The sequence below is a fragment of the Pelodiscus sinensis genome, chromosome 2, assembly GCF_052426305.1.
Source record: "Pelodiscus sinensis isolate ZL-2025 chromosome 2, ASM5242630v1, whole genome shotgun sequence".
Classification (NCBI taxonomy): domain Eukaryota; kingdom Metazoa; phylum Chordata; order Testudines; family Trionychidae; genus Pelodiscus; species Pelodiscus sinensis.
Window position 1 is genome coordinate 66101004 of NC_143053.1, and position 13219 is coordinate 66114222.

Sequence of the window (13219 nt, forward strand, 5' to 3'; positions counted from 1 at the left end):
CTGATTAGTTGTAGCTAAATTAGCCCCCATCATATTATATGTATAGTTGGGGTTATTTTTTCCAATGTGCATGACTTTACATTTATCCACCTTAAATTTCATTTGCCATTTTGTTGCCCAGTCACTTAGTTGGGTGAGATCTTTTTGAAGTTCTTCGCAGTCTGCTTTGGTCTTAACTAACTTGAGCAGTTTAGTATTGTCTGCAGCTTTTGCTACCTCACTGTTTACCGCTTTCTCCAGATCATTTATGAATAAGTTGAATAAGATTGGTCCTAGGACTGACCCTTGGGGAACACCACTAGTTACCCTTCTCCATTCTGAAAATTTGCCATTTATTCCTACCCTTTGCTTCCTGTCTTTTAACCAGTTCTCAGTCCATAAAAGGATCTTCCCTCTTATCCCATGACAATTTAATTTACGTAAGAGCCTTTGGTGAGGGACCTTGTCAAAGGCTTTCTGGAAATTTAAGTACACTATATCTACTGGATCCCCCCCCCCCTTGTCCACATGTTTGTTGACCCCTTCAAAGAACTCTAATAGATTAGTAAGACATGATTTCTCTTTACAGAAACCATATTGACTTTTGCCCAACAAATTATGTTGTTCTGTGTGTCTGACAATTTTATTCTTTACTATTGTTTCACCTCATTTGCCTGATACTGAAGTTAGACTTACCGGTCTGTAATTGCTGGGATCGCCTCTAGAGCCCTTTTTAAATATTGGCGTTACATTAGCTGTCTTCCAGTCATTGGGTACAGAAGTTAATTTAAAGGATAGGTTACAAACCAGAGTTAATAGTTCCGCAATTTCACATTTGAGTTCTTTCAGAACTCTTAGGTGAACGCCATCTGGTCCTGGTGACTTGTTACTGTTAATTTTATCAATTAATTCCAAAACCCCCTCTAATGACACTTCAATCTATGACAAGTCCTCAGATTTGTCACCTACAAAGGACGGGTCAGGTTTGGGAATCTCCCTAACATCCTCAGCTGTGAAGACTGAAGCAAAGAATTCATTTAGTTTCTCTGCAATGACTTTATCATCTTTAAATGCTCCTTTTGTATCTCAATTGTCCAGGGGCCCCACTGGTTGTTTAGCAGACTTCCTGTTTCTGATGTACTTAAACATTTTGTTATTACCTTTGGAGTTTTTGCCAAGCTGTTCTTCAAACTCCTTTTTGGCTTTTCTTATTACATTTTTACACTTAATTTGGCAGTGTTTTTGCTCCTTTCTATTTACCTCACTAGGATTTGACTTCCACTTTTTAAAAGATGTCTTTTTATCTCTCACAGCTTCTTTTACGTGGTTGTTAAGCCACGGTGGCTCTTTTTTAGTTCTTCTACTATGCTTTTTAATTTGGGGTATACATTTAAGTTGGGCCTCTATTATGGTGTCTTTGAAAAGCGCTCATGCATCTTGCAGGGATTTTACTTTAGTCACTGTACCTTTTAATTTCTGTTTAACATCCTCATTTTGCATAGTTCCCCTTTTTGAAATTAAATGCCACAGTGTTGGGCTGCTGAGGTGTTCTTCCCACCACAGGAATGTTAAATATTATTATATTATGATCAGTATTTCCAAGCGGTCCTGCGCACCAGTCTAGGACTAAATCGAGAATTGCCTCTCCCCTTGTGGGTTCCTGTACCAGCTGTTCCAAGAAGCAGTCGTTTACGGTATCGAGAAATTTTGTCTTTGCATCTTGTCCTAAGGTAACATGTAGCCAGTCAATATGGGGATAGTTGAAATCCCCCACTATTATTGAGTTCTTTATTTTGATAGCCTCTCTAATCTCCCTTAGCATTTCATAGTCACTATTACTGTGCTGTCAGGTGGTCAATAATAGATGCCTACCGTTAAATTCTTATTAGAGCAGGGAATTACTATCCATAGCGATTCTATAGAACATGTTGATTCATTTAAGATTTTTACTTCATTTGATTCTAAATTTTCTTTCACATATATTGCCACTCCCCCACCCGTACAACTTGTTCTGTCCTTCTGATATATTTTGTACCCCGGAATGATTGTGTCCCACTGATTGTCCTCACTCCACCAGGTTTCTGTGATGCTTATTATATCAGTTTCCTCCTTTAACACAAGGCACTCATCTTATTTTTTAGACTTCTAGCATTTGTGTACAAGCACTTTAAAAACTAGTCACTGTTTGTCTGCCCTTTTCTGATGTGTCAGATTCTTTTTTATGTGAATGTTTTTCATCTGATCTGGCCCAGGATTCTTATCCTCTTCCATCATCTCCTCCTGACTAAAACCTAGAGAATCTTTATCAATAGACTCTCCTCTAATAGTCATCTCTGTCTGATCCATATGCTCCTCTGCACCAATCAGCTTTCCCCCATCTCTTAGTTTAAAAACTGCTCTGTGACCTTTTTAATGTTAAGTGCCAGCAGTCTGGATCCACTTTGGTTTAGGTGGAGCCCATCCTTCCTGTATAGGCTCTCCCTACCCCAAAAATTTCCCCAGTTCCTTATAAAGTTAAACCCCTCCTCCCTACACCATCGTCTCGCCCACACATTGAGATTCTGAAGCTCTGCCTGCCTACTTGGCCCTGCGTGTAGAACTGAAAGCATTTCTGAGAATGTCACCATAGAGATCCTGGGTTTCAGTCTCTTTTCTAGCAGCCTAAATTTGGCCTCCAGGACATCTCTGCTACCCTTTCCCTATGTCACTGGTACCACAAGGACCAGCTCCTCTCCAGCACTACATATAAGTCTATCTAGATGCCTCGAGATCCACAACCTTCGCACCAGGCAGGCAAGTCACCATATGGTTGTTCCAGTCATCGCAAACCCAGCTATCTACATTTCTAATGATCGAATCTTCCATTACTAGTAACTGCCTTTTCCTAGGGTGTGTCTAGACTACATGCCTCCTTCGACGGAGGCATGTAGATTAGCCAGATCGGAAGAGGGAAATGAAGCCGCGATTAAAATAATCGCGGCTTCATTTAAATTTAAATGGCTGCCCCGATCTGCCGATCAGCTGTTTGTCGGCAGATCGGGGGAGTCTGGACGCGATGCCCCGACAAAGAAGCCTTTCTTCATCGACACAGGTAAGCCTCGTGAAACCAGGCTTACCTGTGTCGATGAAGAAAGGCTTCTTTGTCGGGGCATCGCGTCCAGACTCCCCCGATCTGCCGACAAACAGCTGATCGGCAGATCGGGGCAGCCATTTAAATTTAAATGAAGCCGCGATTATTTTAATCGCGGCTTCATTTCCCTCTTCCGATCTGGCTAATCTACATGCCTCCGTCGAAGGAGGCATGTAGTCTAGACACACCCCTAATGACTGGAGTTCCCTCCCCCGGAGAGGTAACCTCAGTGCAAGAGGATACTCCAACATCTGGAAGGAGGGTCCCAACTAGGGGAAGGTTTCCCTCTGTTCCCATTGACTGAAAAGGCAATCTCCATTCATTTCAAATCTCCTAGAACTGGAAGGGACCTTGAAAGGTCATGGAGTCCAGTCCCCTGCCTTCGCAGCATGAGCAAATACCATCCCTGACAATTTTTGCTCTCCGAGGGTTGTGAGTTCAATCCTTGAGGAGGCCATTTAGGGATTTAGGACTGCTCTCCTTCCCTGAGCCTTTCATCCTCCTTAACAGTACAGGGGCTGTCTGACTGGAGGTGGGACAATTCTACAGTGTCCTGGAAATCCTCATCTACATACCTCTCTGCCTCCCTCAGCTCCTCCAGTTCAGTCACCCTGGCCTCCAAAGCCCGTACGCGGTCTCTGAGAGCCAGGAGCTCCTTGCACTGAATGCACATGTACGCCTCCTGCCCATTGGGCAGGTAATCATACATGCTACACTGAGCACAATAAACGGGATCACCCCCACTCTGCTGCTGAGCTTCTGCCTGCATTCTCTCCTACAGCTACCTAGATTATTGATAGGGTTTCTAGCTAAATCAGGAAGTTTTGATTAAAACCTTTAAACTAAACTATAAAGAATGGCAAGTGTACGTTGGCCACTTCCCAACTCCCTCTCAAAACTTCCTTTTTCCTGCTCCTGTTTGCAAAGCTCCCTGGTTGCTGACTAACTGCTTTATAAAGCCCTGACCTTCCTGATTGCCCCGCCCCCTGACTAAGGCTCAGCCAATTAACAGAGGCTTCTAGATTTCAAACCTTTAGAAGCTCACAGCTTCCAACTGCCGGCCACAGCACACGCTCCTTCAAACAGACAAACACAAGCTCAGCAGGTAACCCCCAAACACACACTACAGACAGCCACTTACCTCAAGGGTCCTGTATTTGCTCCTCCTTTACCTGGAGAACTCCCTCTCAAAGGGAGTAAAGTCCCGTTTAATCAGTTAACCAGTTAAATGTTATGTTTAACCGGTTAACCACTTAAATGGGGCAGGTTGAAGGTTGCTCCAGCTGGGCTGAGGCCCATGTTCAGTGGGGGGGGGGGCTGCTGCAGCCCAGGTTAACCATTTACATCCCATGTATCTATACTTTATGGTTCTGTGCTGACAGGCAAGGATAAGCATACCCACTTCTGAGGGCTCCATTCAGTACACCCTCAAGTATCCAATAGTTTCTTCTCTTTCCCAGCCCATTGGCTTATAACGCAAAGTAGCCAAAAAGATCCCATGGTCAATTTTGGGAGCAGGCTTACCTTCCATAGCTCTGTCTCCACAGACTGTTGGTGTGCAAATTCACCTAACAACAAATCAGGCTTAACCATGCTAAATGCATATTGCTTCCATTCATGTCTACAGGTGTCAAACAATGAGCTTTTTCATTGTTTTAATGTACTAATACCCTAATATTGTTGATATTGCCCAATACAGTTTATGTTCAAGAAGGAGATTTTCATTTCAGTACATCCAATGGCCATTGCAGTTTTATTCCCTGATTCCATCTGATCCTGATTAAACTTATTTATTTTTGTTTTAATAGAGGTGATCATTTCTTGATCTGCCACTAAGCGGAGATAAGAGCTGTTACATGCCTCTCATGGCAGCTATACAGCTGCTGCTCCATTTTGCTTGGGCTGGACAGATTATAAACTACCAGGTATTGGGCCAATTTATCTACCACATCTGAAATGGTATGGATATCAAAAAGGACCTGCTCTGTTCATGGACTGGGTTCAAATTTTGCAAAATATGGATAAAAGGAGTGATTTCTTTGACAAATGGTAGAGAGGATTGCAGGTTAAGATGCTTCCCTGAAAGGCAAGGCTTTTGGGGTGTCTCTTCCCAAACAGTTTTGAATACCACAAATGTCTCTAGACCAGTCAGAGTCCTTCACACACAGCACCCACTTCTCTGTGTAGAAATAATCCTAAGTGCAAACTCTTACTGCCCTGCTAACAGACATGCAGCTCCATCATGAGGCCAGAGTATATGCAGAAGACTCATTGTACTTCTTGCAGGATATATACTTTGCTATGTAGCTAAATTAGCAACACACATTCTGCAGCACCCCTTTGTTAAAAAAGATTAAATATAACAAGTGTCAAACCCAGAACTAGAACCCAAATATCTTGATTCTGCCATTGTCAAAAAGAAACTTTACATTTCTGGGATTTATTACACATGAACTTTCATGTTCAGTATTGTACATGAGCAGTTCAAACTAGCTTGATACAGGTAGCTGACTCAGTTCAAATTAGCTCATTTTAACTCAGCCTGTCTGTTGGCAGACACTTGAGTCAGCCTATGAAAACAAAGTAGAATCTTAAAATCTTGACATATTGACTTTTCTCACTTGGCTTTTTAAAGCATCTTGCCTATCTATGCTGCTCTATAAGGAAAAATTAAGCATGTGAGAGGCTGCTGTGTTGGAGGATTCTCAGATGAAATGAAGCCAGAGGGATTGAAATGTGTTGGCTTCTGCACATTCCTGGAGGACTCTGGGCCGAAGAGTGGTGCTACATAGAAGCTGATTAACACAATCTATTGAGCCAATTGCAGTGATTTTACTGGGATAGAGAAGATATTACAGGGATGCAGATCTTGTATGTGGATAGCCTCCCATGGCTCCAGGGGGCACAACAAATTTGACAGATTTCTTTTCTAGAAAGCAGGTTGTTGGGTTTTTGGGGGGGGGAGGGGGTGAAGGGGGTAAGCGGTGCCTGAATTGTATCCCGGTCTGAGTATAATCTCATGTCTGTCTATTACATACATTATACAGTAAAACTCCATTAGTCCGGCATCCAAGGCTCCGGGACTCCTGATGGTCCGGCACCATCAGGAACCCGGAAGGGCTGGGGCAGCCGGACAGGTTTCCCCCATTCAGCTGCTGCTGAAATTGACCAGCAGCTGAATCGGGGAAGCCAGGAGCAGAGCAGCTGGGGGTGCTGCCGGTTGGTCTCGTAGTGCTGCCCCTCGGGGCTGCGGGACCAACCCGGCAGCACCTCAGCTGCTCTTGGGGATGCCTGGGGCAGAGCAGCTGGAGTGCTGCCGGGTTGGTCCCGCAGCACCAAAGGACGGTGCTGCGTGACCAACCCGGCAGGACCCCAGCTGCTCTGCCCCAGGGGTCCCCGATTCAGCCGCTGCTGAAACAGATCAGCGGCTGATTCCAGGAAGCCCCGGGCAGAGCAGCTGGGGTGCTGCCGGGTTGGTCCCGCAGCGCTGAGGGGCGGCGCTACGAGACCAACCTGGCAGCACCCCAGCTGCTCTATTGCAGGCATCCCCGATTCAGCTACTGCTGAAACTGACCAGCAGCAGCTGAATCAGGGACGCCTGGGGCAGAGCTGGAGTATCGTAAGGGGGGGCTATGACGGGTCTGGGGTGGCATCCCCTCCCACCCCACTCCAGACCCCTCATAGCCCCCCCTTCTGATAGTCCATCATATCTGATAATCCGGCACCCCCTGGGTCCTAAAGGTGCTGGATTATCGGAAGTTTACCGTATCCTGCATTATAAATTGCTCCTTTTGACTGTCTCCGGTAACATAAGTCTTAACTTCAAGATTACATTGTCTGAACACTGATACAAACAAAGTAGAGTAACCAGTTCTTCAAACCCCACCTAGGAGCTATCTACACATCCCCTTCTTGCGCAAGAAAAATCCTCTTGCGCGATGCTGCTATGCTGATTATTTTCAGGAATAGCGGCATTGTGCAAGAGGGTTTTTCTTGTGCAAAGAGGGGCAGTGTAGACGCTCTTTCTGGCGCAAGTGCTTCTTCCGCAAAATGGCGGCTCATTAGATATGAGAATGAGGCTGTGATATTCCACGCTTAGCCTCATTTGCATATTTCTGGCGCAAGAACCCGCCAGTGTGGACATAGCCCTAGAGTTTTCTTGAGGCAGTCAGTCCATTCCTTTTGCTCAGAATGAGAACCCCCAAGACTGTCATGTATTCCTTTGTTAAAAAATTTTTTTTTTAAACTGTGTCTATGAAACAGGTGATCAGGGCTATCAGAAAGAAGCTTCAAAGGCTGAGTGCTTAGTAAGAGCAGGTTACAAATTCCCACCTGTGTACTCCCTAAGAATTCCATGCTATACATGTTGTCACAAAAGATCATTTATCCCTTACATCCCTGGTGTCCAACACACTAGCTACATGTGGCTGTTTGGCTGGATGAATGCTGCAAGTTTGCTGTAGCAGAAGCCACTGTAGTGGTACTCCTTCAGAACTGCTTGGACATCAGGGCCCTACACAGTCTTTTGAAATGTACAGTACTTCCCAAAGATTATATTAACCTTGTCTTTCTCCTAAAGGAGTTCTATACAATCCCACAATAATACATAAACTAGGGATCTCAATTCATTTTACCGTAGGGCCAGTGCCAGTCCTCAAATGATCCTAACAGGCCAATGGGCACCTCCCTCTGGCAGGGCTCGGGGCAGGGGAGGATCTTCACACATTCTCTCTTCCTCCTCATCCTTCTCTCCCCCACCCTCCAGCCCCCTCCGTGTATCTCCCAGCCCTGCTTACTGGTCCATACGCTCCTCTCCTGCGTGTCTTCCTGCTGCCCCCAAGTGATTTAAACCCCTTTTCCTGCGTCCTACCACTGGCAGCACAGCAGAGCTAGAGCAGGTTCTGGCTGGTAGGTCCACACTGCTGCCGGCATGTCCCTGTCAATCAGGGTGGTGTTTGCATAGCCATCCCACCCATAGCCAGCCCAGGTCCTGCATTTTGTGGGTTTCCACAGCAGCCACCCCAACTGTCCCATGGACAGAATGATCTCCCATAATGAAGTTAGCCCACGGGTGAAGCAGAGCAACTGGGCTGGTCTGGGAGATGGCGTCAGAGTGGAACAGGCTGCTGTGGTGCTCTGCTGCCCCGGGGCTTCCACCACTGTAGTGAGTGGGGGGCGTTGAATCCTGCTGCCCCAAGCTCCCTTTCCCCCGATAATCTCTGAGGCCACATAAGGGAAGAGGTGCAATGAGGGAGGAGAAGGCGGAACAGGAAAAGGCTGGGCAGGGGCTGGGCTTGGGTGAAGGGTGTAGATCCACATAACTTCCTAGTGCAACAAAGACTCGTGCCAGCAGCCACATGCAGGCCAGATTATGGAACTGCTTGGGCCGTAGATGGCCCACCGGCCATGAGTTTAAGACCCCCGGCATAAACATTTGTGTTTTCACTACAGTGTATTCTTTAAAATACTTAAACGTAAGCCTTTTCTGTGTTACAAATTTTTGCCAGCAAAAGTTATGCTGATTTTATTAAAGCACTTTAATTAAACCACTGTTGCATTTCCACAGTATGTGCCTTCTGTTGGTAGAGTGCATCGACACTAGCAGCTCTTGCATTGACTCACCCCCTCCACACACACACACACACACACACACACACACTCACACTCTATGCAGCAGTGTGTTACTAGTGCAGAGGGAAGAACAGGAGCATTCCCTGTTAATGATTTGCTCTTTGTCCCAGAACAGATCTGTATACTCAGATGTCAAATGCTTCCAGGAACTTTGAAAAGGGAGAGGGTGGCACATGCCTGGAGGACAGCAGGGATCAAAACAGTGAGAAAAGCACTCAGGGTATGTCTACACTACCCTCCTAGTTCGAACTAGGAGGGTAATGTAGGCATACCGCACTTGCAAATGAAGCCCGGGATTTGAATTTCCCGGGCTTCATTTGCATAAGCTGGGAGCCGCCATTTTTAAATCCCCGCTGGTTCGAACCCCGTGCAGCGCGGCTACACGGGGCTCGAACTAGGTAGTTCGGACTAGGGTGCCTATTCCGAACTACCGGTACACCTCGTTCCACGAGGCTGCCATGAGAGCAGTGCTCCCTATGGGGGAGGCACATCTCCCCTTCCCTCCATGAAGTGGTGGGGGGCCGCTACCTAGGGATGTTAAATTTAGTGTAATTGACTAGTCGATAGAGGCAGCAAAGGAGGGGAAGCGACTAGCTGAGGGACTATTCGACTATCCAATAAGCTTTTGCTTATTGGATAGTTGACTAGTCGCTTACGTCCCCAGCGCTGCCTGGGAGAGTCTCTTGGGGAGCAGCACCACTGGTGGGTGCCACGGTGGCACACATCCGAACAAGCGCACTTGACTCATTGTTGGCACACAAGACAATACTCACTCCACTCATGGATGGAAAATCTTAGAGGGAACACTGGAGTACATCTCCACTATTTTATCAGCAAAAAGAAGCTTTTACCGACAAAGCTTTGTAGTACAGACAAGGCATTAATTCAGCAAAGATGTGACCGGGATATTGCAGGAAACTGCCAGAATTATCACATTACCTTTCAGGGGTGTTATACAAAAATCTGTAGAAGACTAAGAAAATCTTGTGATCTTTGGAGAAGCCACAGAGTATTCTTCTATCTCCATTACACAATCCTTAACACAATTGGAGAATCCTTATGCCTCACTATCAGTAAGCTTTAATTATATGTCTGGCTGGTCATGCCAGCCAGCTCAGACTAAGACTGCAGGGCTGTTTCATTGTTGTTTAGATTTCTGGACTTAGGCAGAAGTCAGCCAGTCCTCAGCACTACCCGGAGCGCCCCATGCCGGCCCAGTCCCTCACCAGCTCTCAGAGCTGCCCAGAGCACAGCATTCCAGCACTGATTTAAAGGGGCTGGGGCTCCTACCGCTGCTGCGATAGCGGTGGCTGGGAGCCTTTCAAATTGCCTGGCCTTGGGACAACTGCCCCCTCTGCCTCCTCTGTGTTGGCAGGCCTGTGTGTAGACTTATCCAAGAGGGTTATCGGGGCCTCATTGTCTCTGAGGAGGTTCAGTACATTTGTATGTGAGCTCATAACACCTTAATTCAAGGTATGGGAAATATGACAAAGGTTTCCTTTATACAAAATATTCAGATTTTATTTATCTTCTGTGAACTTCTCCTCTTCCTCCCTGTGTTTTTTGGATCATGACCATTGCCAGAGCTATCAAAGTATCGTGTTCTTCTTGCCATTTTTATAGTATACTTAGAAGATTTACGCAGCATTGCTCAGATCCTTAGCTCAATTATTATTCTTTTTTGGGGGGAAAATAACATGAAATTGTACATGCATAATTTAAATCATTGCTCTGAGTTTAGGCTGGGGACGAGGGGGTCAGTATGCAGGTTGCCCCATGGAGAGAGGACCACCTCTTGCCCTCTCTCACTGCAGCAGCTTGGGGCCAGGTGAGAAGTGCCTTTCCATGGCCACTGCAGCTCCATGTTCCCCCGGCTGGGACAGGTGCAGATTCATCTGTCCCCTCTGCTGCCCAACTGCACTTTCCCCTCACTCCCTGATGGAAGTCCCCATACAAATGGGGTAGAGAGCCTCTTCCTCCCCTTCCCCCCCCTTCTAAAGGATACCTGAGAGGTGGGAGGCTCAGGTCTGGGGCAGTCCCAGACAGGGGGACACCACCTCGCCTCTCTCCCCCACCCCCACAGACAGTCCCTTTCACTGCCTGGTTATGATGTCTCTTTTCTGTACGGTTTTATGAGAAGGAATCCAATTCTAGGCACATCCCACTTTCCTGAAACAACCAAATCCTTGCCTTGCTTTAAGTAATGCTAAGAGGAAGCTATATACTGAATTTGGTGGTCTTAGCTCTTACATTTAGAAATTCTTGAACAAACAGAGGGACAGACAAACTCTCAAAAATATGCAGGTTGAATGTCTATAGTCTGTACCTTTGGGACCTGACCAGTGCTGATCCAGAGAATTTGCCGAACCATAGTAGATCAGTGTTGTCTAGCAGTATTACCAACATTTCCACTGCTTACTGGGAGCTATATAACAGCGCACACAGAGCCAAAACTGGTGGCTCTAGACAAACTGTATGGGACCGAGGGAAATCTGGTCATACCCATAAGTAGACACCCAGCTGACTAAAATCATTCCAGACCATGGATGTTGCCAGACCAGAGAGAGCTGGATTAGAGAGGCTCAAACTGTAATAGATAATGTGCTGGTGGTTGTATTTTTCTTTTATAAAGCCCAGTATTTCCCTGTAGCAGGTCACATTTAAATTACAGCCCTGTAAAGTTGTTGTCTTCAGAGTTCTAACACTTCACTAAAGGAAAAAATTGCAAAGAAAAAGACTTCTACCTTATGAAAAGCTTGTAAATGACATCTTGATTTGATTGCTTTTCTTTAGGTTAAAAAAGAAGTTGGTGATGTTAGTATCCTAATCAATAATGCTGGTATTGTAACTGGAAAGAAGTTCATTGATTCTCCAGATTCGCTTGTGGAGAAAACCATGGAGGTGAACATCATGGCACACTTCTGGGTAATATACAGAATTTTTTTTATAGGGAACTATGAAATGTTGGCACTCACACCTGTTTTGGAAATGGGGAGGGAGAGATTTATTTTATGTAATTGATTTTTAGCTGGTTAAGTTTGTGAAGTCCTGCATGCAAGTTGGTGATATTTATTTGTGAGTTCCAGAAATAGGGAGGATGGTAGGGTGTCCCACAGGAAGCTTGTTGGGGGAGAATGGAGGGATATTTGCAGCCCCTTGTATGGGTAATCACTTCTGCCTAAAGAAGAAATAAAGGATGCAACTGCCTAGTATTGGTTGTCTGATATTAAGAAATACTTCTGGGAAATGTGAACCTGAAAAGTAATAATATTGTGGGTAGGGATGTAATAGTGTAACCGTTTAAATGCTGGAAGCTGTCTGCTGCCCTGCAGTACAGGCTCGCAAGGAGTGGGGCTGACAGCTGGGCGCACGCTGGCTACCAGTCCCACTCCCAGGAAGCCAGCTGCACTGATGGCTCTGCAATACAAGCTTTATACTGCAGAGCCTGCAATGTGTAACCGCTTAAGATTTTTAACAGCTACACAGTTACCTAATAAACTGCTTTTTAACATCTCTAATTGTGGCGATATTGTTCTGTAGCTGTTGATATAAACTGACAAAAACTTACCTTAAATTAGTCATTCGATTTGCATTTCATTATGAAGGAGACGAACCGATATAGTAATAAAGAACTGGAGAAGGAATGGTGAATTAACATATGCTGCTCTGTTTCCATTCACTGGAAAACATGGAAATGACAGAGAATTTGTAGCTGAAATCAGGAAATGATGTTAGAAAGGTTAGAAGTGGTTTCCCCTTCTCAGCTGCTATTTTTAAAATGGAAGCCTATTTGGAAAATGTTTCAGTACTGAACTCCTAGGTGAAGGGAAGTTTCCCAAGGCTTCAGCTGATTGCAGTCTCTCTGACATCAATTTAGTTTCTGACTCCCCCTAGTGGATGACTACAACATGAAGAAAACTATGGAAACATATTGGAGAGTCCTTAGAGATTTACCTCGGAGGATTTAGTTAGTAGACAAAGTAGCAGTACTTCTTGTTCTAACTAATATGTATCTTATTAACCTCTGTAGAAAGAGGCAGACATTTTTCTTATCTCCTAGAACTCAAAAGACTTAATAGGTCTCCTTAATACTTTTTCAATAGTAATCCTCTTAACCAATTGGGCAATTAAATCACTTTAAGTAATGTTTAATTGTAAGTGTGGGTTTCAATGTGTTTCATAGACTTACAAAGCCTTCCTCCCAGCCATGATGGCCTCTAATCATGGACACTTGGTTAGTATTGCAAGTTCAGCAGGACTGATTGGAGTCAATGGACTAGCAGGTTAGTGTATTCAACATAATTCTAAATGGAATTTAAAGGTATGTTCTTGGTTATACCCCTCAACAACAGCTCTTAGTCCAAGCCACCTAATAACATTATCTGACTTTCAAAACACGTGCACACTTAATTGCTCCCACTGACCTCAATGGAACATAAGTTCTCAGTGCCATTAAAAATTATTTTCACCTTTTATTAA

At 45.1% G+C, this 13219-nt stretch overlaps 1 protein-coding gene across 3 annotated transcripts in view; it reads left to right on the plus strand.

Moving 5' to 3' along the window:
* The window catches only part of SDR16C5 (short chain dehydrogenase/reductase family 16C member 5), a 28041-nt gene that overhangs the window by 8772 nt on the left and 6050 nt on the right, over nt 1–13219 (plus strand). For all 3 annotated transcript variants that reach the window (XM_075920665.2, XM_075920666.2, XM_075920667.2), the window contains exons 3-4: nt 11534–11665; nt 12924–13023. In XM_075920665.2, coding sequence (XP_075776780.1) covers nt 11534–11665; nt 12924–13023 — 232 coding nt within the window. The remainder of the gene's footprint in view (nt 1–11533; nt 11666–12923; nt 13024–13219) is intronic.